The sequence below is a fragment of the Drosophila persimilis genome, unplaced genomic scaffold, assembly GCF_003286085.1.
Source record: "Drosophila persimilis strain 14011-0111.01,24,50 unplaced genomic scaffold, DperRS2 tig00000191-arrow-pilon, whole genome shotgun sequence".
Lineage (NCBI taxonomy): Eukaryota > Metazoa > Arthropoda > Insecta > Diptera > Drosophilidae > Drosophila > Drosophila persimilis.
This window is the reverse complement of record NW_020825298.1, coordinates 3,378,593-3,400,665: the sequence shown is the minus strand read 5'-3', so window position 1 is coordinate 3,400,665 and position 22,073 is coordinate 3,378,593. Positions and strand designations below refer to the sequence as shown.

General features: G+C 45.1%; 3 protein-coding genes across 3 annotated transcripts; 2 read left to right on the top strand and 1 right to left on the bottom strand.

Moving 5' to 3' along the window:
* Positions 1–8,478: 8,478 nt before the first annotated feature.
* On the bottom strand, positions 8,479–13,340 carry LOC113565691 (DNA-directed RNA polymerase, mitochondrial). The gene is made up of 8 exons (XM_026988486.1): positions 13,082–13,340; positions 12,891–13,016; positions 12,430–12,823; positions 12,219–12,371; positions 11,390–12,146; positions 10,196–11,329; positions 8,909–10,131; positions 8,479–8,843 (listed from the first exon to the last, which is right to left on the bottom strand). The coding sequence occupies exons 1-8, from the start codon at positions 13,254–13,256 to the stop codon at positions 8,714–8,716; spliced, it is 4,092 nt and encodes a 1,363-aa protein (XP_026844287.1). The 5' UTR covers positions 13,257–13,340; the 3' UTR covers positions 8,479–8,713.
* Positions 13,341–15,783: 2,443 nt separating this feature from the next.
* On the top strand, positions 15,784–19,900 carry LOC6595483. The gene is made up of 7 exons (XM_002020619.2): positions 15,784–16,981; positions 17,040–17,512; positions 17,580–17,774; positions 18,459–18,598; positions 18,657–19,167; positions 19,232–19,648; positions 19,711–19,900. Exons 1-7 carry the CDS (start codon positions 15,784–15,786, stop codon positions 19,831–19,833), a joined length of 3,057 nt encoding a protein of 1,018 aa, XP_002020655.2. The 3' UTR covers positions 19,834–19,900.
* A 367-nt stretch (positions 19,901–20,267) lies between these two features.
* LOC6595484 lies at positions 20,268–22,068 on the top strand. The gene is made up of 4 exons (XM_002020620.2): positions 20,268–20,453; positions 20,515–20,812; positions 20,880–21,092; positions 21,156–22,068. Exons 1-4 carry the CDS (start codon positions 20,268–20,270, stop codon positions 21,278–21,280), a joined length of 822 nt encoding a protein of 273 aa, XP_002020656.1. The 3' UTR covers positions 21,281–22,068.
* Positions 22,069–22,073: the final 5 nt, after the last annotated feature.

The following is a 22,073-nucleotide window of genomic DNA, read 5'->3' as shown; positions in this document are numbered from 1 at the left end:
TTCTTGTATCGAAGCTTTTATGAAACTGTGGCCCCGTGATATGCTCGTGCATTTAGCTGCCGTTTTTCTTTTTGTAAACTTTCCCCTTCAGTCTATAATTTTTCTTTGTTTGCTGTTGTGTGTTACATAGTCGGAAATGTTGTGAATAAACCCTTGTCCAATTGCCCATTGCACAGCGACAATTCTTTTTGATGAATATACCAGACGGAGTGGAAGTGGGCGATGAAATCCCATGATAATGATTAATCATCATGGCAACGGCAACGGCCACGGCACCGTCTCCGGCTACGGCTACGGCTACGGTGCAGTGTCCGCTCTGGAGAATCGCATTAATTTCCCATCCCCATCTCCATTGCTGGCCAATTACCGGGCAAATGCTATTAGCCACAGTCCCACAACAGGCCAATTACAAGACCAACTTCAATGGCCAAAGCGAAAACCTAATCAAGACACAGAAGAGACCCAAGAGCTGCCAAAAAAACAACAAGAAACACAAATTGTTCCACCTGAACTGAATCGAGTTACGTGAACATTGTTGTCATTGTTGTTGCTTCGCTTTATTCTATGATTTGGACAAATCATTTTTTAAAGGCCAACAAGCAATTTTAGCCATTCTGCCACTCTGTCCACTTGAGCTTAGGAGGGGCTCTGGCTTTGGCCATCATTGCTGCCAACTCGGCTGTGGCTTCTGTTTCCCAAGCCCGCTTCTGCATGAGGGGCCAGGGGGTGGTCGGTTTTTATGGCAAGTCAAAAACCTATTAATGCCCAGAGCTCAGCAGCACGTTCAACTTGTTACAATTTTTATTTTCCTCTTTTTTCGTACGTTTCGTTTCGTTTCCCTTTGTGTTTTTTTTTGTCTCGAGATGGAGATGGAAGACTTTATGATACAGATTAATATCCATATCCATATGCATTTTCATATACTCTAACCTCTGTGTGACCCCGACAGACTCCATCGGATGGTGGTGTCGGTGGTGACCATGTAAACATTTCTGTAAACATGTGTCAAAAGAACGTTATTCCGAAATGACCCTGAACGAAAGTCGCGAAGCGAAGAAGCGTAGCATCAAAATGCAAATGACGCGTGTGGCATGGCAAAAAGAGAGCTTAACTTCACCAGAAAACACACACAAAACGGAAAAACATATGCATACAGTGCATGTCACTAGCTTTGGTAAATGGTACTGGCTTAACGAGGAATGGAACGGCACCAGCACCGCAGCATCTCCATGGAGGGGTGCATAAAAAATCCATTCAAAGTTGGTCCCTTCGCTGCATCAAACGCTGCATCAAATGTCCAATTTCTTTTCATGGAATATTCCATTCAAAATCATGGACAAAGCTTCCCATGTCGAAAATCAGCTTATTCTTATATAAACGTCAAATAACAAACGCAAACGGGAATGACTTGCTATAATGCTGGAGGGGGAGCCAGGCAATAAATCATGTTCCACAAACGCCACTACACGGAATGCTGCACAAGGAGCTGTTGTCTGGGAATAAATTTCAGGATCTGTTCTTTGTTAAACTGCACTGTGACACTACTAGAGAGAGTCCCAGATAGTCCTTAAAGTCAAGACATATAATCCTCCCTGCCAGAATACCAAACATGCATGTTCCGAACCCTAGAACCCTAGGGCTCCTCGTAGCATGTGTGATTTCGAATTTTAACTAGGAAAAACACAGAAAATCCAAACAAAAGCCTTTCCCAAAGAGCAATTCACGAACTCTCTAATGATCTGTTCTCAGACCGTGCTCTCCCTCAGAACTATTCTCTTCCGAAGAAGGGTTTGGATTGTTCCAATTAAAAACGCTCAATTTTCATCGAATAAACTTTCAAAGTGTATTCCCTGTTCGCTATCCAAAAAATCTTAATTTTAGTTATTTCCTGTTCGTTTTTATTTGTTTTCTACTAGTATTTCCGCCAGCTTGGTTTTCTTTTGGCTTTGCATTAGCTTCTGTTTTTGAGTGTCTCTGTCTCTGCCTCTCTTTCACTGTTTGTTCGTTCTTGGGTCGTTACCTCTACATCTCCCTTCCCGTTTGTGCCACGCCCCTTATCCTATCAGCACACACACGTGTATTGAGCCGCCTTTGGCGCATTGTTTGACATGAGTTTAATATTTCAAAAAACGATAAAATTTGAGGAGGGTTTCAGGCCTCAGCCCCGCCAGCCCCCTGCCACAAAATACACGTATGTATGTACATTTTGGCACTGTGTCGCAACTTTAATCGATACGCGGAGGGAGTATCATCAAGAACAACTGCATGAGAATGGGAATGGGAACGGGAACGAGAGCGAGACCAAGAACTGCCTTCAAATTCGTTTTCATAGATTGGTTTCGTTGGCTGTCATGTTGAATTTTGATTCTCCAAACAAGTTACAATCTGTCATACCTGCATGGATGGATGGGTGGATGGATGTATGGATGTGGCTGTTTGTATGCCCTGAACCTCCATCACAATCAATTTCAATTAGGGTAAGTGGGCCAGGTGCCCCTGCCACAGGCACAGCCATCTACAGTGGCAGAACCAACCACAGCCACACAGTCACACGCAGTGCAGGGCGTAATTAAGCTGCGTGTCATTATGCATAGCTCTGGCCAGGATCATTTGGGGCTTAATTCAATCAAGCGTCCCGTCCACAGTGTCGCCGCGGCAAAGCGTCACCAAATGGTCCGCCCCGGGACCCAGCACCCAGGCCCAGGCCGCTGCTCGTTGCTCGTACTGCTGTTTGCTTTCGGGCCAGGCCAGCATGGAAATAATCACCGGAAATCTCTGAGCGGAAACGGTCGTAATAATGGCACCCGAAATGGACGACAGCTCCGCATTTAGCCAAACAAAGTGAAGTGTTGCTCGGGCGACCTAGGCCTGGCCCTGTCCCTGGCCCTGGCCCTGAATCAAGAACTAGAGGGGTCTAGAGGGGACTCCCTACCTCCCCTGCCTCCCCCGGGTCCCCGGAATCGGTGCAAAGTGTTGTTGTGCATGCTAACGGTACATTAATTCGTATTCATAAATAACGGCAACGGTAGTGGAGCCAGCCGCTCTGCCGCCTGGCAAAGTGGAAATCAATGCAGTCACAGCCTGAGCACGGACGAGGGAGAGGGAGGGAGACAACTCCTAAGCCTCCTCCGCCACTCCGATTGCTTGCTTTTGATCCCAAGACTCCCGCTAGAGTGAGCAGGAGAGCAGAGCATTCCGAGTCTCAGTCGAAGATTTTCTGTTTTTATCGGAGGACTAATTACAGTGGAACATCCCTGCTGGAACTTTCTTTGATTGTACTTCTGGCTTCTACTTGAAATAACAATTTCTGTTTCTTCTATAATTTCATAGTCATTTTAAAAAGGTGAAATCTTCAGATACCTCTGAAAATTTCAATATATGTATTTATAGTTTTTATTGGTTTTCTTAGAGGTACATATATTCGATCAAAAAAATATGCAAAAGCTTACAGATATAAAGGACCCTAAGATATTCAAGGGATACAAAGGCCTAGAGTCAGGTTGAAGAAGATTTTTGACTCGAATAAAGTATTCTCAATAAATTTTTAACAAAAAAAAAACATTCGTGTCGTTCTAAAGGTCTTTGAAATGTTGCGGGTCCAGTAAAAATATTAGATAGTTGATACTCGAAAATCTAAAGGATTGAAATATTTCGAGTATCTCTCTTCTTTTTTTTCCTCTTCTATATTTCCCTTTATTGTTAATATTATATTTCATAGTTTTCAGTTAATTGTTGATCAATTGAATAAATATAAATAATTTCAATGAAATACATATAAGCTGTTTTTATGGCTTTTATTCTACCTGAAAGAAAGTCTTTATTTCTGCCACAATCCAGTCCGAGTTAAAGAAGTTCGTCTGTACTTGCTTTTCGGTGGAAACTAATTACTCAGGTCAGGTCAGGTGGTGTCCGAGTGACAAACGGTGGGGGGAAAGCACTGTGAGTGGGAGTGCCATAAATACTTCAGTGGCAATTTCTGGCCCCCTCCCCCGAAGAGTGAGCTGCCAAAACAGCATAATCTGTGCCTGCACTCGCACTGGCACTCGCACTTGACTGGACTTCCACCTTTCCACCCCGCCAGATAATGGCCACAACTCACGCCAGGTGGCAGCCGAGAGTGGTTCGGGTTCAGTGACAGAATTCGGCTGACTGACTTCTTATCTTTTGGGCCACAATGCAAAATGCGGACACACAATCGTTGTAGGTTCTGGAAATCCGTAATTCCCTCATAATGACATTGAAATGGAAATTATCTGGAATTCTGCCTGTCCATTAAATGTGCAATAAATAAATAAAGGAAAGCAATGGAAAGATTACCATTGTGTGCCGTGCTGAATCATCGAATCGTTTCGAGCGGCTTCAGAAATAACTGAAACCTACATATGGGTTATGATAAATGATGATAACAGCCAAGAAGAGCCAAGCAGAAAAGGCTGTTGAGTGAATCTGTGACTGGCAGCTGGCAATTGATGGAAATGTGAGAGTACGTGCACGTTTACGTGTAATCTTCAATAACTTTAATTAAAGGGAATTTTCCTCTCGTAGGAAATTCTATTCATATTTAAATATGTGTGTTTGATGTGTTGTGATGGGTTTTGATGGAATTCTTAAGAGGTTTCTTTGTAAACATAGAGCTCAATTCTGAGAATCACCAACGAGAAAACAAAGGAAGCGGCAGATACCATTAGATATACAATACTCGTATGGAGTGTGTATGTCTTCCTTCGGTGTTCCTTTTTGTGTGGTATTTAATAGGGAGAAGGAGAACCTTATATAACTAGTTATATGATAGGCGATATTCATTCTTTTGTGACTAGATGAAACCAAGACCTAATACAAATGGTTGCCCTGTAATTTCTCAGTATTGAAATAAATAAAACAATTAGTTGAGCCGCAAACAAAGCAATCTGAATCTGAATAAATAAAATACAACAATTTCTTGGGTAATTCACAACAGACCCTGCCACACATAACATTTATTTAGGTATCACCCACATCATGACTTAACCATTACATACTGAAGCTTGCCACAGCACTTCAGCGTGCCGCACGCTCGTGTGGCAGCAACGAGCAAGTATATAAATTTAAATGGCCATTTCCAGTGTGGCAAAACGGATAATAACCCATTTGATGTACCGACACACTTTTTCCATTAAGCCCAAAACACAATGCGATGCTCACACACCGGAAAAATATGGGCCCCCGCCGCCACTCCCCCGGTAAGGGAGAAAGGGTAGGCGAAAGGGATTATATGAGCTTACCGTTATGGCACTCGCATATTACGCATACGCACGATAGTCCCACCTCCAACCTATTTATGGGCGATTTTAATTGAAATCGAAATCGGAATCGGACGCCGGAAGGAGAATGGGAATTGCAATATGTATTTTCCCCGCAATTTCCCTTCGAGATTCAATCAAAACTGTCTGCAGGCTGTCAATTATGACATTATCACGAAAACAGAAAACTATGTTTAAACTTTGTCCGGGTCCCGGGTATCCATCCCATCCCATCACCCCTCGCCCTCCCTCTCCCTCTCATCGTGGAGTAAAAACATTGTCCCAATTACAAATATACGAGAGTGTGTGCTGCTGCTGGCTGCTCTTTCTCTGCTTTGATTTTATCTGTAAATGCTCTCCGACACCCGCAGAGGCTGGAGTCGAGTCGAACTTTGGCTGTGGATACTGTTACTTCTGACGCCCTGCTCTGCTGCTGCTGCTGCCACTGTTACTTCTGCTCTGCTGCTCCTCTGCTACACCGCACAAAAAAATATGTACTCGGCTTTCATTTCTAAAGTATCATATTTTCCATATGGCGGGGCCAGTTAGTAAAACGAGTAATGGTGGGGGAAATACATACATATATAATTAACTTTATCAGGATATCCAAGATTGTATGCGTTATATTTTCCATATGGCTTGGAAGTTAAGCGGAAAATGAGAAAACGAATAACGATGATGGAAAAAACCATTACAGAATGAGAGCTTCCTAGTTTTTCTTATAAGTGATCGTGTTGCTTTCAGCTTCTGATGGAGCGGAAGATTTGTTTATGTAAAACAAGAGTAGGAAATCCATATCCACCACTAGGTCTAAATTGGTCCAGAAGCAGAGTATGCTACCCCATTATCTCAGTGTACTGCTACTGCTACTGCTACTTTTTCGCTGCTGCTTCTTCTGCTGCTGCCCCTGCCTGGCGATACTGTTATTCTTGGCAATTTGCATGCACATGCACAAACAAGCATAGTTTATAATTCAATTAGTTTTAATGCGATACCCTCGGGGGGCCGATAAGGCTCACACTGTCACCCTGATAACGCCATTATTCGTTTATTCATTTATTCGTTTATGGAGGAGGGTCATTTATCAATTGCAATTCACAATTCGCACCATTCACTTACATTTATGGCACACTTAAACGGAAGAAGACCCCGCAGAGCACAGCAGAAGGGTTCAAAGATACAGCGCAGAAGAACAGAAAAACAAAACAAAAAACAAAAGACCAGAGCAGCAGAGCAGCAGCACCCACAGAACAGAAAACACACACAAAAACCGAAATTGCCTCAGAAATTGCCGAGCAAACAGAAAATACTTTTGTGGGATTCTCTTGGTGCGGGTGCGGGTGCGGGTGGTGGCAGTGGTGCTTCTTTCAGCGGATTTCAATTTCGAATTGGCTGCATTTTGCGGTTCTGTTACACACCTTCTTCACACCACACCATAATTCGCCTCCCCTCTCCTCCTCGCCCCACCTCGCCCCACAGACCGCATCATCTCACCCGCACATCTCGTGTCTGTTGTACGTGAATGATAGCAGGTGATAAAAAGCTAATCAAGCAGCTGGCTTTATTGTTGTTCGGGCTTTACCTTTTTCTAGTCAGCGATCCACATGGAATTCTCTCGGACACTGATGCCAACAGATTTTTGGTTGTGCGAACACGATTTCGAATGCCGTTGCAGATGCAGATGCCGATGCCGAGTGCCGAATGCCGAATGCAGAATGCGCGTTGTTTGCGTGAGAAATTTTCAAACGGAAATGCCGCCGGTCACTCGAAACGTTCTCGACGCGCCGCCACATGAACTGAACACTGAGCCGAACTGAACGAACGCGAGCGAGCGAGCGAGCGGGCACACACGAGCCCCCAAATGAGAGCACCCCCGAAAGAAAGCCGACGACGTCAACGACGCCGCCGGTCGCCGCACTATGGTCCGCACGACCAATTTGTTGGCCAAAACAAAATTTTTAAAAGTCAAAACTAAAACCTGGTTTTGAGTGACCATTAAAGCTGCGAACCAAAAATTTCCATAGATGGCGCCACATTCGCAAAATCAGCTGTGCAATCCAACTGTTTTTATCGGCGTGCAACGCCGTTTTTTTTAAATCAAATATGCTTAATACCTATTTTGCACTATAACTAATAATTTATGTATGCATTATTAAAAAAAGGGCGGTGCCACAAATATCCAATACAACAAACTAAATACAAAAATCTTGTTTCGTTCGGGAGTTATTAATTTTGGCCAACAAAAGTGGTCGTGCGGACCATAGTGCATGGTGCGCCGGCAGCAGCAGCAGCGGCAGTAGCCAGAGATGGCTGCTAGGAAGAAGGAAGAGTGAAAAGCGAGTGGTCACGGGCACAAAACAACAACAAGTTGCGCTCAAAGAGTGAATGAGATGAGTGAAAACGAAAGCAGTGGAAAGCGGTTCGGTTCGGCCGAGCTTCAATTGGGGATTGAGTTCATGGGGATTCCCCACGAAAAGCAACATAAAAAAAAGAAGGCCCTTAACCGAACAAATATGTAATATGTTAATTTACTGGTAGTGTATCCTCTTCACTCAAATACTAGGTACACTTGCTAAAGGTGCTACTTCTTTCACTCTTCCATTTTCAACTCAATTTAGCACAAGAGGAACACCCATACAATTAACTATTACCAGATATATCTGCAATTTTAATTAAACAATCACACACACCCACCCACACACAAAACGCACAAATTGTTTCCAATACAACGCATAAAATGCTTCGATTCGAACGAATTGAAAAACATTGAGGTAACCAAACACACAACAATTAAAAAATGCCATGGGAAATGAAATAAAATAAAATGGCATTGGATAAATACAGAATAATGTACACAGTTTGCTCGCAACGGGAGGTGCAGCGTGTAATTAAATTTCCAAATGAGATTTTGGTGAAATTTAATGAAAATCAAATAAATTTGACTGATTTAAATTAAATAAATAGAAGAAAAACAAATTTATCTATGAAAATGGAAATTATTCCCGGAAACGTTAAGAAAATTCCTCTAGAATTTGGTAAATTTAATAAGATTTAATAATTAATACATCAATCTGTGTTCTGATCTATAGTGAAGCTTATTGGCCAGGAAATCCTGAATACTTTGGATATGTATTAGGGCTCTGAAGCTCAGTAGCTGCACAATTTTAGTAGTCCATTTCGCTAAAACACAAAAACACTGTTTTAAACAATTAAAAGGAATAATTTTAATAAGCAGTTTACAAAATCACATTTGGCATCGATCCACTCGACGATCTCGTTGGTTTTTTTTTTGTTTGTTTTTTGGTATCAAAGGCCGAATTTTTCAACAAATTAAATATGTAGTAATATTGCGTAGAGCTAATGAATAGAATTAAAATTAGGCACTGTTGTTGTTTGTTGTTTGTACGTGTAGCTTTAGTGGGAATAACCATATCCTAGCTGAAGAAGTAGATCGAGTCGAGTACGTTGCGCAGTTCAAAGTCCCCCTTTTGAGGCAGTTGCTTGAGGGTGCGATTCAGCTGGCGCTTGGAGAGATCCTCCACGGAGCCATCGTTAGTGAAGTCGCTGTAAGAACAAGATAGTGTTTATTTAAGAACGAAAATAAAGCCAGATATAGTGAGGAAACCTACTTGTCCTTGAAGCTGTACGTGTTCCGCATAAAGTCCGAGAGTTGTTCGAGAATTGGCTGCGAGTGGAGTGCCACAAACTGCTCCCGGCAGCTGCGATTCAGCTCGGGCACAGTGCAGGCATGCGTCCAGAAGCAGTCGTGCACGGACACAAAGGTGATGCCCTTCCGCTCGCAGTGTAGCGAGGTGAGCATCATGTGGGACGAGTCCAGTGAGTGGATAAAGTTGGGCGGAAAGGCGTTCTTCTGCTTGAGGATGTTGGGCCGTTCGTACATGTCCATGGACATGTTGGCGTTGACGCGCAGTCCGGTACGTGAGGTGTGTTTTATCTCCTGCCGGTTGTACGGCTGCACCACGGGCAGGCCCAGCGGGGTGATCCACTCCACGTTCTGGCTGCACACGCCCGAAATGAGACGCGCACACTCCGTGAACCAGTCTTGGATCTCTCGCGTCGATGTGAACATCTCACGTAGACTCTCGAACGTCTTGGTCGTTAGGTAAGTTGACGCCGGCCACACCCAGTCCTTGGGGAAGTCATCGATGTCCTTCAGCTGTCGCGCTATCTGCAGTCGGGCCCCGTAGCGGGTCACACCATAGACTGTAGTCATCACCGTCTGCTTGATAACCTTACGGCGCACGAATCCAGCCAGCGCCTCGGCCACATGCAGTCCGTTCTGGGCATCGGCTTTCCGACCGCGCTCCACCAGCGTGGCCACTGCACTGTACACATCCTGCGGTATGGGCGACGGTGCCAGGTTGACGCTGTAGGCGCCCGCTTTGTCACGACCCAAAGCTGCATAATGTTGCAGCCCGTTGCAGGAGCCATCCTGATGAATGGGAAAACGACTCATATAGGCGGCTGGATCGGGGCAACGATGTACATTGGCTATCTCCATGCAGCAGCCCAACGTCTGCCACGGTGCGTCCGACTTGGCCCACCACATGCCACCGGTGAGAGGATTATCCGCCGAGTCCAGTATCTCCGGCATTATCTCCTCCGCATACAGCAGACGCTCGCGTACCGAGTCGCGCTTCTTGAGGCCGGTCAGATTGATGCAGTGCAGCTTGAGCCAACTAAATCCATCGACGCCCAGCGGCTGGGCCTGATCGAAGATGAGCATCGAACGAGCCAGATCCGAACCCAAATGGTTGAGATGTGGCGGCACAGGATAGACGCGTCCTCGGAAGTCCATGTTGTGCGGCAGCCAGAAGACCTTGTCGCGGTACTGCAAAGGGTATTCGGAGAAATATAGTCCCTGAACGAACTGGATGATATTTTAGATTACTTACATGTTGGGCCAGGGACAACCTGTAGAGGGCATCGCACCACAGACTGTACATCTCGGCCTTCTTCCGTCGATGGCCGAGCTTCTCGCGGAATTGCTTGGCGAGATCCGCATTGGAGACGCCACTGCCCTCGCTGTTTTTGAGGATGGTTGGCAGCGGCGGCAGGGAAGTGGGCGGCTGGGGCACGTCCAGCTTGGCATCGCCACCATTCTGGAATACCTCGATGATGACATCCAGCAGCTGGGTGTTCACGCGCCACGGAACGCTGGCCAGTTGGTTGAGCGAGTCCAATGCAGGGTAGAGATGCTGCGGATTCGAGGCCCGTATCCGCTCCCACTGCTGAATGGCCTGATGTGGCAGTCTAATCAACTCGGATTTATTTAGCAGGTAACCACCATTGTGGGGCGTACTCCAGGGTTGCGGGGGACACAGCATCGGCACCAGATTGGAGTCAAAGGTGAGAGTCTGCTGTCGCGAGCCACGCAGTAATCTCGAGAGCACCGGGTGCGGCTTCACCTCCTCTTTAACGAGGCGACCCTGATTGCGGAACAATGTGTAGAAGGCGGGAAGCAGGTTCTGTGATGAGGTGGTCTTCGATTTACTCTTCTGACGCATTATGTGCGGATCGATCTTGATGTCGCGCATCAGAATGTTGTATAGAAATCGACCCACACCGGCCAGCACGTTCGACGGCCATGGAACCTCGGGCAGATCCATGCTGGGTCCGCTCTCCCTCTGCTCGTGCACCAGACGCTGCCACGCCTGTCGTGCATTGTCCTGGGTATTGCCACTGTCCCAGAGATCGCAATAGGAACTGTAAATCTCACCGACCTTCTCAAGCGTGCCGTTGTGCTTCTTCTGTTCGATCTGATAGCGTTGCTGCACCTTCTCGCCAAGCTCCTTGTACAGCTGCCCCACCGTCGGACTAAACGTCTCCGAACCCTCGCCCAGCTTGTACAGCTCCTTGATGAGTATGTCGGCAAAATGTGCGGTGTCCAGGGACTTCAGATATGTGTAGTAGTTCATGTAGCCATGCGGCTTGAAGCGTACTTGGGCACGCAACGTGTTGAGGTCGCGTACAATAGCTGTCGAGATTTGTTTACGCCAACTCTGCTCCAGCTCCTTCAGTCGTTCGCGCTGGAAGGAAAATAAAAACATTTTTAGCACAAATAAGAATAAATCTAATTCAGCACTTACGCATTTATCAGCATTGGCAAACTCTTTGGTTTTCTCGATCGATTTGATGGTGATGCAGCCGTCTAGTTCTACTTTCAGCTGATCGCGAGCGAGTTGCTCTAGTTTCGCTTTGCTATAACCCCTCTTCGAATTCATAATGGAGCAGTCTGCATCCGTTGTTCTCGCTTCAGTATCTGCGCCCACTGGTAGTACATGATCGTTCAGATGATTCAGAAGCTCGTTGTCATATCCCAGTAGCGGCGGCACATAGACAGGCGTGAAATTGGGACGAATCCGACGTAGTGCATCCAGGGCAATGTCACGTTGATCGGCAACGAACTTAGACTTATCCATAATCTGGTTCAAAGTGAAGCCTTCATCCTCAGCTTGGGATATGTACTGGGACAGCTTCTGCTGGTTCTGTTCGTCTGGTTCTAAACGACCCAAACACTCGAAGATGGCCGCATAGGTTTGTTCATTGAACGTCAAGCCATCCTCTTCGAGCAGCTTAAAGATATCTTCGAAGCGCTCGAAGGATCCCTTGCTCGCATACCCATGCAGCAAGATGTTGTAGAGATCAATCGTGAGGAGGCCTTCGGTCAGACGTGGACTCGAGCTCTTCTTGATCCGGCTGCGATACGCAATGATGGTGGACAGGGCTCGACTCAGCATATTGGCGGAGACACAGACATTCAAATAGGTATGCAAATTGATTTGCAATGCTCGCTGCTTGCTCAGACGCTCCTGCTCCTCATTCACGTGAACCTTTGACTTGAATCTATCAAACGGAACGGAAAGGAAGGACTTTAAACAATCGAAGAGTGTAAGATTAGGAAGAAGACTGGTCTACCGCTTTTTGGACTTGGCTGTAACTGAGCTGGCGTTGGGCACAACGACAGCTGTGACAGCGGGTCTGATTTTGTCTAAAGGATTGATGTAGGGTTCTATGGTCTCAAAGGGATCCACCACTTCCAGCTCGTCCACGGGCTTGGGTGCACTGAGGCTGCAGAGAACAGAAATTGGTTAATTAATTGGTTTCATTACTTATTGACATGACTCACCCGAAATCGGCTTCCTGCTGCTCACTCCCCATGCTCTCGATGATATCGCGAAAGTTGTGAAAACTCTTGAGGATGTTTTGCACCTCTTCGGGTCTCGCGATGATTTGTTTTGTGTACTCGTCCTTGCCAAAGAAGAGCATAGGCCGGTCATCGTATATGCCAGACTCCAAAATGGACCCATCCAGTGCCTCCATGTCGATTTTCTGATACTCCACGGGCTGCCGCTGGGACATGTCCAGCTCCAGGCCGACTTTGCCCTTCTTCAAGCCGCGTTTTTCTTCCCGGGCCCGCTTCTCCAGTATTTGCATTTGGGTTTTCTGTATGAACTCGGCCAGCTTCTTCGACTTGAGGCGCTTAACGCGCGACTTTCGTTCGCTGGCGGTCTGCTCAGTGACTGCAAATCGAGAAACCAATTGCAATCATTCAATTTACTTTTGTGGACTTCTGTGGCAAGTACATACCCTCCAGCAGCTCCACATACTTGGCGTAGCGTGGCTTGCGCAAGCGCTTCTTCTTTCCATGGCTCTCGGCCTCCGTCTGTGTCGGTGCAGTGGTCTGTGGCCGGTGTGCGAATGGTGTTGCAGTAACTGAAATTCAAAGAATGCGATGCACAATAATTCAGATTCTGTTTCAAGCGTACTTCATTACTCACTTGCCGGCATTTGGCGGTATAGCATCTGATAGTACTGCTGATAATGTACGAAATTCTGCGTTGCAAAGGTCCCACCGCAATCGCAGCACGCCGTTGTCGTGCCGTTGGCCGTGGGTGGCGCTCGGAGCACCTTGTGCATGGCTGCGGCTCGATTTGAGCTCAGCAAACGATACATTTCGGATCTCTGCTGCTACGTGTGGAGCCTACACCCAGTTGACACTCGTTAAACACATACAATTCATGCGGTTTTCCACAATTTTCACACAAATTGCATAACACACACACAGAAAACCAAATTGTTGTTGTTTTTTTTTGTTGTTGTTTTAAGCGCATGGCGGTATAGTGTGACCGCGGATTTAACGATAAAATATAACGGCTGACGCTGAGAAATATACCGAAATATACCGCCTCATTTTGAAAATATACCGTAAATATACTGACGAATTCAAGTTCTATTTTACATATTCCTCGTTTTCTTTCTTCCGTTGAATATTACTAGCTATATAGAATATTTAGCCATGCCCACTTAATTTTATACGATTAATGAATCAATTTTCTACAAGATTGGATAGTTTTTAATCCTTGCTTTTATTGTATTTATTGTAAAAAAAGGGTTAAACAAAAAAGTTCAACAAAAAAAAGAGTCGCTATGTTGCTGGTATTTGAAGACGTGATGCGTGTATAGCCCTTTGTACACCCTATTTTGTTAATTTTATATGAAGATAAAACGTGATTTATAAAGACCTTTTCTCAAATTGATATTCTTTAGACATATTCAAGTTCATTATAAGTATCTTGTATATATTTATAGCGATCCTGATACCTACGGAGTCTTGGAAGACAAACGTATTCACAATTCTATAACATCCATTTCCCCCAGGGTATGTGTGCATGGAATTAGCAACATGTTTGTGTATGGAATGAGACTCATTGTTGCAAAAGCTAAACTGCGGCGAATCGGGTATTGCCTATATTTCAAGCTATATAGATTTGCCCACTTAGCTTAATCCCATAGATAAATGCATTTTCTACAAGATTGCTTCTTTTAATTATCTAAATATATTTTATTTTGACCAAAAAACGGTTTTCAAGGAAATGTTGCCGCAACTTTTGTGTATGGAATGCGCAACATTTGTGTATGGAATGAGACTCATTGTTGCTAAGGCGAACTGCGGCGAACTGCGGCGAACTGCGGCGAATTCAAATTCCTCATATTCTTTGTTCCGTTGAATATTACTATCTATATGGAACATTTAGCCATGCCCACTCAATTTTGTACGATTGATGAATCAATTCTATACATGATTGGCCTATTCGAAATACTTGCATTTATTGGATTTTTATATAAAATTGAAAATGAAATTAATAAATGACAAAAATACCATTTAGCACTAAAAAACACCACATGGGAGCGCGGCGAAAATCAGTTTCTACAGTATGACCCTCAGAACAGCACCGAAATATACGGTCTTATTTGAAAAATATACCGAGTGGTGCGCGCCAAATCAAACTTTTTTGAATGTGAGCGACGAGGATTTTAATGTTATCAACCGGGCCTTAATCTATGCCCACATAATTTAATACGATTAATGAATCAATTTCCTACTTAACTGGCCAGTTTTTAGTCCTTGCTTTTATTGTATTTTGACTAAACAAGGTTTAAGCAAAATAGTTCAACAAAAAAACAGTTGCAATGTCGCTGGAATTTGGAGACATAACGCTTGTACGCTTTGTAACGCTTTGTAACGCTTTGTACACCCTTTTTCCTCAATTCTATAACATCCATTTCCCCCAGGGTATGTTAGCAACATGTTTGTGTATGGAATGAGACTCATTGTTGCTAAAGCGAACTGCGGCGAATTCAAATTCGATTCAAAAAAACGACCAATTCCTCATATTCTTTGTTCCGTTGAATAATACTATCTATATGGAACATTTAGCCATGCCCACTCACTTTTATACGATTGATGAATCAATTCTATACATGATTGGCCTATTCGAAATACTTGCATTTATTGGATTTTTATATAACATTGAAAATGAAATTAATAAATGACAAAAATACCATTTAGCACTAAAAAACACCACATGGGAGCGCGGCGAAAATCAGTTTCTACAGTATGACCCTCAGAACAGCACCGAAATGTACGGTCTCATTTGAAAAATATACCGAGTGGTGCGCGCCAAATCGAACTTTTTTGAATGTGAGCGACAAGGATTTAAATGTTGTCAACCGGGCCTTTATCTATGCCCACATAATTTTATACGATTAATGAATCAATTTTGACTGGTTGATTTTAAACTCTTGCTTTTGTTGGATTTTGTCGAAAACAAGGTTTTAGCGGTCAAATGTGTTTTTTTTTGTTCTTTACATTTGCTCAATTTATTACATGGCAACTACACTGTAAATCTACACTGTAACTACACAGTTTCTACAAATTTACACGTGAGGGGGTGTGGCCGCAGCTGCCAGGGCTGCGTAACATTGACTTTGCGCTATAAATGGCCGTTAGAAATAATCAAAAGTTACGCGGTTAAAAACCGAATGAAGAATTCCATCACAATGGAACATTGGCAGTGCGCTAGTTAAATCTACATCCAATTTAGTTACCCCCACTCTGGTCTTAAAACATTTGTCGATCTGATTGCTTGTAATTTCCCGTTACAGTTTAAATATAAACCTAAACACAATTTGATCGACAATGCCAGCAAAACGTCAAAAGGGTACCCGTAAAACCAGTGTTCAATCGTTGGAAGCTGCTGCCCCTGTCCATCCAGAGCCGCCGAATGTTTTTTTGTATATACAACTGGCAAATATCTGCCCGACCACCCTGCCGAAGACGATCCATCCATTGGAGATCCATTTAAGGCAGGGCGACAGTTTGATCATCAAGTGCGAGGAGCACTACAACACCGAAGGGATTATCCGGCAGAATGAGTTCAATACGAAGCCCACATTCACGTTGGTCTTCCAGCAGGACAACCTGGACCGCATCAACCATGCAGCCAACAATCCGCTCCTTGTTATGTTCTACATGCGGCAGAGCGATATAACCAGCGATTATAACGGCGAGGAGGCGGAGGATGGTGAATTTATTGACGATCCACAGGTGCTTTCCGTGGCGAGCATTTTTGACGATGGTTATGATGAGCACAGGGAGATCGACTATCACCCGGGGAATGAGCAGCTGGTGCTGCTCAGCGCTGGCTATCTGGACGTGATCAAGCTGTTCGGTCATCATCGCAGCATGATCAGAGAGTGTCTCTACCTCTATCCCGTACCCGATGTGCCCCAAGAGCTCCGCACCACCGTCCACACGGATTGGGATCTATATACACTGCTGCCCATTGCCAAGGAGCTGACTTTCACCAACATGGCCTTCATCACCTTCGAGTCCATCTACAATCTAAAGGAAGAGTACCTGCTGAACGTGGACTCCATGATTGTGAGGATCAGCTTTCGCTCGAAGCTGCCCAACCAGGGAAACGAATTCCAGTTGATTCCACTGTGCGAGTTCTCGAACTTGGAACAGGACTGCATAAGCAAGCAGTTCATTCACCATGTCTTCGAGTACTTCCGCCAGACCATCCCGGAATACAAAACCACCGGCCTGAAGTCCACCATGGAGGTGGAGATGCACAAGCTTTTCTCGCAGCTCGCCCTCTCCGAAGGCCTGGAGGTTGAATTTGGTATGATTGACACTATCTTTGATGAGGCGATCATCTGCAATGGCTTTCATCGCTATATCCTCACCAAGGCGATGGCCGATGCTCTGTGCAATGCTATTGTATGCCAGCAGTATGACTTGGCAGTGGAAGTTTTCCAGTCGAGCTCCAGGAACTCCTACCATAAGGTGTTCCAGGGCATCCTGGATCCGGCTATAATGCTATATCCAGGAGGTAAGTACTTAAATTCTCAGCTAAGTTCGAATTGGCATAAAATTTGTTTCTTGTTTAGTGCAAACCATGCGCTTTGCCGTCGCGTTGGAATACGTGGGCAAGAGGAAGTCCCGAGCCAAGCGGCAGACGATCGTGAGCATCCTGAGTCAGCGGAGTGGCAAGAACGAGACTATGCTGCCGACGTTTGCCATCATTAAGCTCTGCCTGCTGGCTCCGATCGGCGCGATCTACCAGGAGCTAAAGGTATTCCGCGAGAGCTTCATTAGCCAGAACCGCCTGCTATTTTGCGATCAGCCCTACAAAGAGTCACTTGTAGCGGACTTGGCGGAGACCCAGCGAGAGTCCTATGCTCGTTTCGACAAGTTCATGCGCGATACCATCGGCTTTATTCTCAGTAAGAGCGTAAAGGCCATCGAGGATCGGAAACCACACTTTTGCTGCGACATCCACAACCTGACGAACATCCTGCTGAAGCTCTTGGGCAGCGTGTTCAATACGCGCACCCCCACCAAAACAAGTGTGGAATTTAAGGTCAGTAGAGTAGTCGTTGTAGAGAGTGGTTGTAGTAGAGTGATTCAATTGGATCATATCTCCTTAGAACCTGTGCGCCGACGCCTATAATGAGCTGGAGCCCCGAATCTATAGAATATTGAACAGAGTCGAGGATGCGGGCTTCGATAATTTCGTTGTTCATCCCCAAATTCAAATGGATGAAATTATCGATTATATCAATGCCATCAAACTGCTGTACGCTGTCAAGGATGATCGTATGGCTCAGTATGTGCTTGAGAAGGTTAGTTCTTCATTTATTACAGTGACCCGATTCTAATCACGTAGGGAGTGAGTGGATAGTATTTTTAGCATTTAACTGGTTTAAGACTCAGCCAAGAAAATGGTAAACAATTTAAGATACAGATTATAGCCCTGCATGAATCCGCAGTATTTATTAAATCTCAGCTGAAGCCGAAATTTTTCGGATCTGACTCAGTAAAAATGACGATAGCTGCTTTTTTCAGTAAAATTTGGGCGAAAGTTTTGATGAGATTTAAAATGACCGAACGAAACAAATACCGAATCGAAACATGGACAAATTAAGTGCACAAACAGTCGCGTCTGTTTGATATGAGATATGTAGACATATAAACAAATGTTCCTACATTTACCTGTGTCTGTGCAACCACAATTTGTCACTCTTTTTTGTGAGAAAGAAAACGATCAAACGCTTCCTAAAATGCTTACAGTGATTCACGACATTTTGTCGCTAATTTGATTAGATTGAATGTTATGAATAACTGACTGACATTAACTTCCCGGTAGTGTATCAGTTATGAATGAACTGAATCGGAAGTAAGCCATCGGTCATGGTTAGGGAATATATGTAGCTGATTATTTTTTAAGGGGAAGTCAAAAACCACTTACTCATCAGATATGAACCTCCCTTAACTTACTTCCTTTTTCGTATAATTACTTTTTTCAGGCTTGCACCGAAAAGTCATATGATGATCGATTGAATTTTTTTATGGTTATCGTGCATATGGAACGGTGCGAATATGCCGATGTAAAGGCGTATTTTAACTCGCAGGAATATCGGGTGCCGGAAAACTATGAATACTTTGCGTAAGTTTTGCGTAAACAGTTTTTATCACACATGACTGATATCACGTACCATTCACAGAGACTGGATTAAGCTGTACCTAAAATACCTAGATACGCGGGACGATCCGGAAACAGCTGCGAATAGTACGGAGTGCCTGTTACGTAGCCTTTTTGAGTTCACGAAGGCAAATCCACTAATGCATGAAGGCTGGATCCTGCTATTCTGCTACTATACGAAGTTCAAATATGAGCCCGGATGTGCCTATGCCCGTTGGCAAGGCAACTTTGCCACTATGCAAATGAAGCAAGGCCGTCATGGTGCTTCCACATCTCCGTACAGTTTGTGGGGCATATTTCTGACTATCCTTCCGGAATTCTCAACGATTCGCGGCACTGTATTCTTTGATGTTGTCAAAACATTCGTGCGCTTGGGCCTCTACGAGTTCGCCCAAGTGGTGTTCAGCGTTGTGGAAGATAACTGCTCCGAAGCAAATCGATATATGATCAATACTCAGCTGAAGATTCTACTCAATCGATTGGAAGATAAGTTTGTGGTGCGGACCTTTAAATTCGGCAGAGATGATAGAGCGGTGGGTGTTTCTACACTCTCCCTATTTGAGGACATTTTCTGATATCCTGCTTTGTGCTTTTCAGGCCGCAATGAATGCCCAACTCAATGGGAATGTGGAGTACTATCGAGGCAATATGGCGAAGGCGGCCATCTTCTATGGTGCCACTTTGGAGCTTCCCGTAATCGACGAGAATGAGCGGGATTATTTCGTTGTTAGCAAAATGCGTTTGGGTTACATTGCCTACGAGAATGGGGACTACTACAAGGTCATTCAGGCCCTAAGCTATCCGTACATTGGCAAGCTGATTCCCATGGTCTCGAGCTATCTTATGGGCAAGGCCTTCTACAAGCTGGACAACCTCGATATGGCTCTGCAGTGCTTTGCCAACTGCACCCGATCACAGAATCATGTGCCCATCATTTGGGGTTTTCTTGCTCTGATTAATCTCCGCTTGGGGGAAAACTACAAGGCCTTGGAGTGCTGGAAGTATGCCAAGATTGTAGGTGCCAATCACAATATCCTTTCAAACCTTCCATTCACTTCATCTGTATTCTCCTGCAGGATCCCCTTTTGGAAATCGATGATGAGATGATCTTTGAGGAGCTGGCAGCCATCGACTGTGACACCGTTGATATGTACATCGATGTGCCGGGCTTCCACAGCGATGTATCATTTTTTGAGTAATTTCCTGACCTGGGTGCATGAGCGATTTTGTATATATTTTATTTCAGTGGAATGAGAACCCATAAATCTAAAATTTTCTGCTCTGCTGCTTTTCATAATAGCTTCATCTCCTGCTAGCTTGGCACCGGTTCTGATTAAAGTGGAACTGTGGGGTTGGGGCTGGTGCTGCTGCTGCTGGGTCTAAGGCTGTGTATGTTTTCCCCACTTGTTACGTGCCCCTCACTTGTAGTTGTTTAGCAGCCGTGCCGTGGCGTGTTGACACAAGGTAATGAGAGACAGGACAACCGCAATTGCTTACATAAGACAGACACAGTGAAGCACAAGCACACATACAATACAGACTGGCGATGGGACGGGACTCACATCATTGCAGCAGTTGCATTCGCTGGCTTTTTATAGCCTACTTTCGAGGATGCCACAGTCTGCATGCAAGCATGGCCCATGTCGGAGGTGTTAACGGAGGTGTCTTCGTGGCGGCAGCCCTAAAGGACATCGGAGAGAAGCCAGCGGCAAGTGTGGCCAGCAGCACTGCCCTGGCCATCAGAAACTCCACGATTATAGCCCATCGACTGTCCATCTATCTGCCGCAGCTGTTGCTTCCCTCTCGAGACCCACAAAAGGTATGAGTCTCTGTCTCATCCCAAATTAAACGAGTAGTTTATGTATGGTTTCTTTTCTCAGCTCATAACCGAAATAAACTGCAGTGTGGCCCAGTTTCGGGAGATGCTCATCTTCATTGGACAGGCGCGGGACTCGCCGGAGTTGCGCGAGAAGATCCGGAAGCTGAGGCGCAGCTGCTTGGACGCCTGCAAGCACACGGCACACCTGATCACCCCGCAGCCGCGCCACTGTCTGGGCAGTCCCAGCGAGAGGATGCACCTGACGTTGCTCTACCATCTGAGCCAGCTGTTCCATCACGAGCTGATCAAGAGCTATCGTCTGATTCAGCTGGTGCCCCTCGATATGACCGAGTATTATGGTGGGCGAGATGATCCTGTTCTTCTAAGGATCCATTCACTGATTCACTGATTGTATCCCCCATACAGCTCCTTCGCGCACTGCTCCCTCTAATCTGGGGAATGTCATCAGTCAGATCTTGTTGTGCAAGCAAATCAATCCCGACTTCCAGCAGGAGGAACTTTGCAGCATCGCCAAGGATTCCCAAGAGCTGAGCGAGTTGTTGGATGAGCTTAAAGCCCATATGCCCTTGCCAGAGGCAACTCCCACTCTCGATGTGGAATTGGATCAGACAAAGAAATGTAAGTACTTCCAAGAGGATTATCAATCCTAATCTTAATCCTAATCCTCTCTTACGAGTACAGCCGGCACTGGTTTTGTGTCCCTCAACACACCCATTTGGTATACTCGCCAGCGTAGACGCAGCTGTAGGAGCCGTAGTCGCAGTCTCTGCTGTTGTCTGACCTCATCGCATGGCAAAACTTATTAGACGAAAGAATGATATCTATAGATATTAGATAGGAAGTGCGAAACATCCCCAAGTTATTTCCCAAGATAAGATGCAAGTTGATAGAAGCCCAACCTTCCTGGAAACCCCAAAAAATTATGAATACAAAGAGTCATTCCATCGAATGGTACGTAAAGGAAAAGAACCACACATAATCATTGATTAATTATTAGCTAGGGAAATGTAAGCTAAGAGTGTAATTGCCTCGATGATAACTGTGGCAGCAACTCTTCGGGGAATGATAAAACTGGATTCCCAGAAACGATAATAACAATAAAGCCAATGTGGGACATGGCATCAAAGAGCCTCAAGGCTATACGATTATGAGTGTGTAAAGCCGATTAAAGCCAAACCAGAAATACTTACAAATCGGTGGAGGCAGAGTGGTCTTTCTCAATTTGGGATTTCGAATGAAATCTGAAAGCTCTTCCCCTTAAATGATGCACAAAGGGCGATAAATTCCCAGAAATCAGGCTAAATCCCCACCCTTTATAACGGGGGCTATCATACCATAATTTTGCGGGAAGCCGCAGAGCGTTAAGTTTATTTGCTGTGGGACTTAGCGGCATGCCAGCGTTCCAGGTGACAACACTGTAGGCGGCTGTAGGCCCACCAGGTGGTGCCTGAGCCATAAAAATTGATTAGATTCCGGCTTACATCTCACTCTCGAGACGACGACGACATCACGCCCTGTCATTGGACAATGGCAACTGTGTTAAGCATCGCATGATTCTCGAGCAGATGATAATAGATAGTCGGCCAGAGACAGAGAGAG

What these genes read in the sequence shown, in the direction of transcription:
- LOC113565691 (XM_026988486.1), bottom strand. Translation starts at nt 13,256, where the DNA reads ATGTATCGTTTGCTGAGCTCAAATCGAGCCGCAGCCATGCACAAGGTG. An exon ending in GGTTGTCCCTGGCCCAACAT is followed by an intron (nt 10,132 to 10,195) that starts GTAAGTAATCTA and finishes TACCCTTTGCAG; the next exon opens with TACCGCGACAAGGTCTTCTG. An exon ending in ACGTACAGCTTCAAGGACAA is followed by an intron (nt 8,844 to 8,908) that starts GTAGGTTTCCTC and finishes TTGTTCTTACAG; the next exon opens with CGACTTCACTAACGATGGCT.
- LOC6595483 (XM_002020619.2), top strand. Translation starts at nt 15,784, where the DNA reads ATGCCAGCAAAACGTCAAAAGGGTACCCGTAAAACCAGTGTTCAATCG. An exon ending in CTCAGTATGTGCTTGAGAAG is followed by an intron (nt 17,775 to 18,458) that starts GTTAGTTCTTCA and finishes TACTTTTTTCAG; the next exon opens with GCTTGCACCGAAAAGTCATA. An exon ending in GCTGGAAGTATGCCAAGATT is followed by an intron (nt 19,649 to 19,710) that starts GTAGGTGCCAAT and finishes ATTCTCCTGCAG; the next exon opens with GATCCCCTTTTGGAAATCGA.
- LOC6595484 (XM_002020620.2), top strand. Translation starts at nt 20,268, where the DNA reads ATGGCCCATGTCGGAGGTGTTAACGGAGGTGTCTTCGTGGCGGCAGCC. An exon ending in CGATATGACCGAGTATTATG is followed by an intron (nt 20,813 to 20,879) that starts GTGGGCGAGATG and finishes TCCCCCATACAG; the next exon opens with CTCCTTCGCGCACTGCTCCC. An exon ending in ATTGGATCAGACAAAGAAAT is followed by an intron (nt 21,093 to 21,155) that starts GTAAGTACTTCC and finishes TTACGAGTACAG; the next exon opens with CCGGCACTGGTTTTGTGTCC.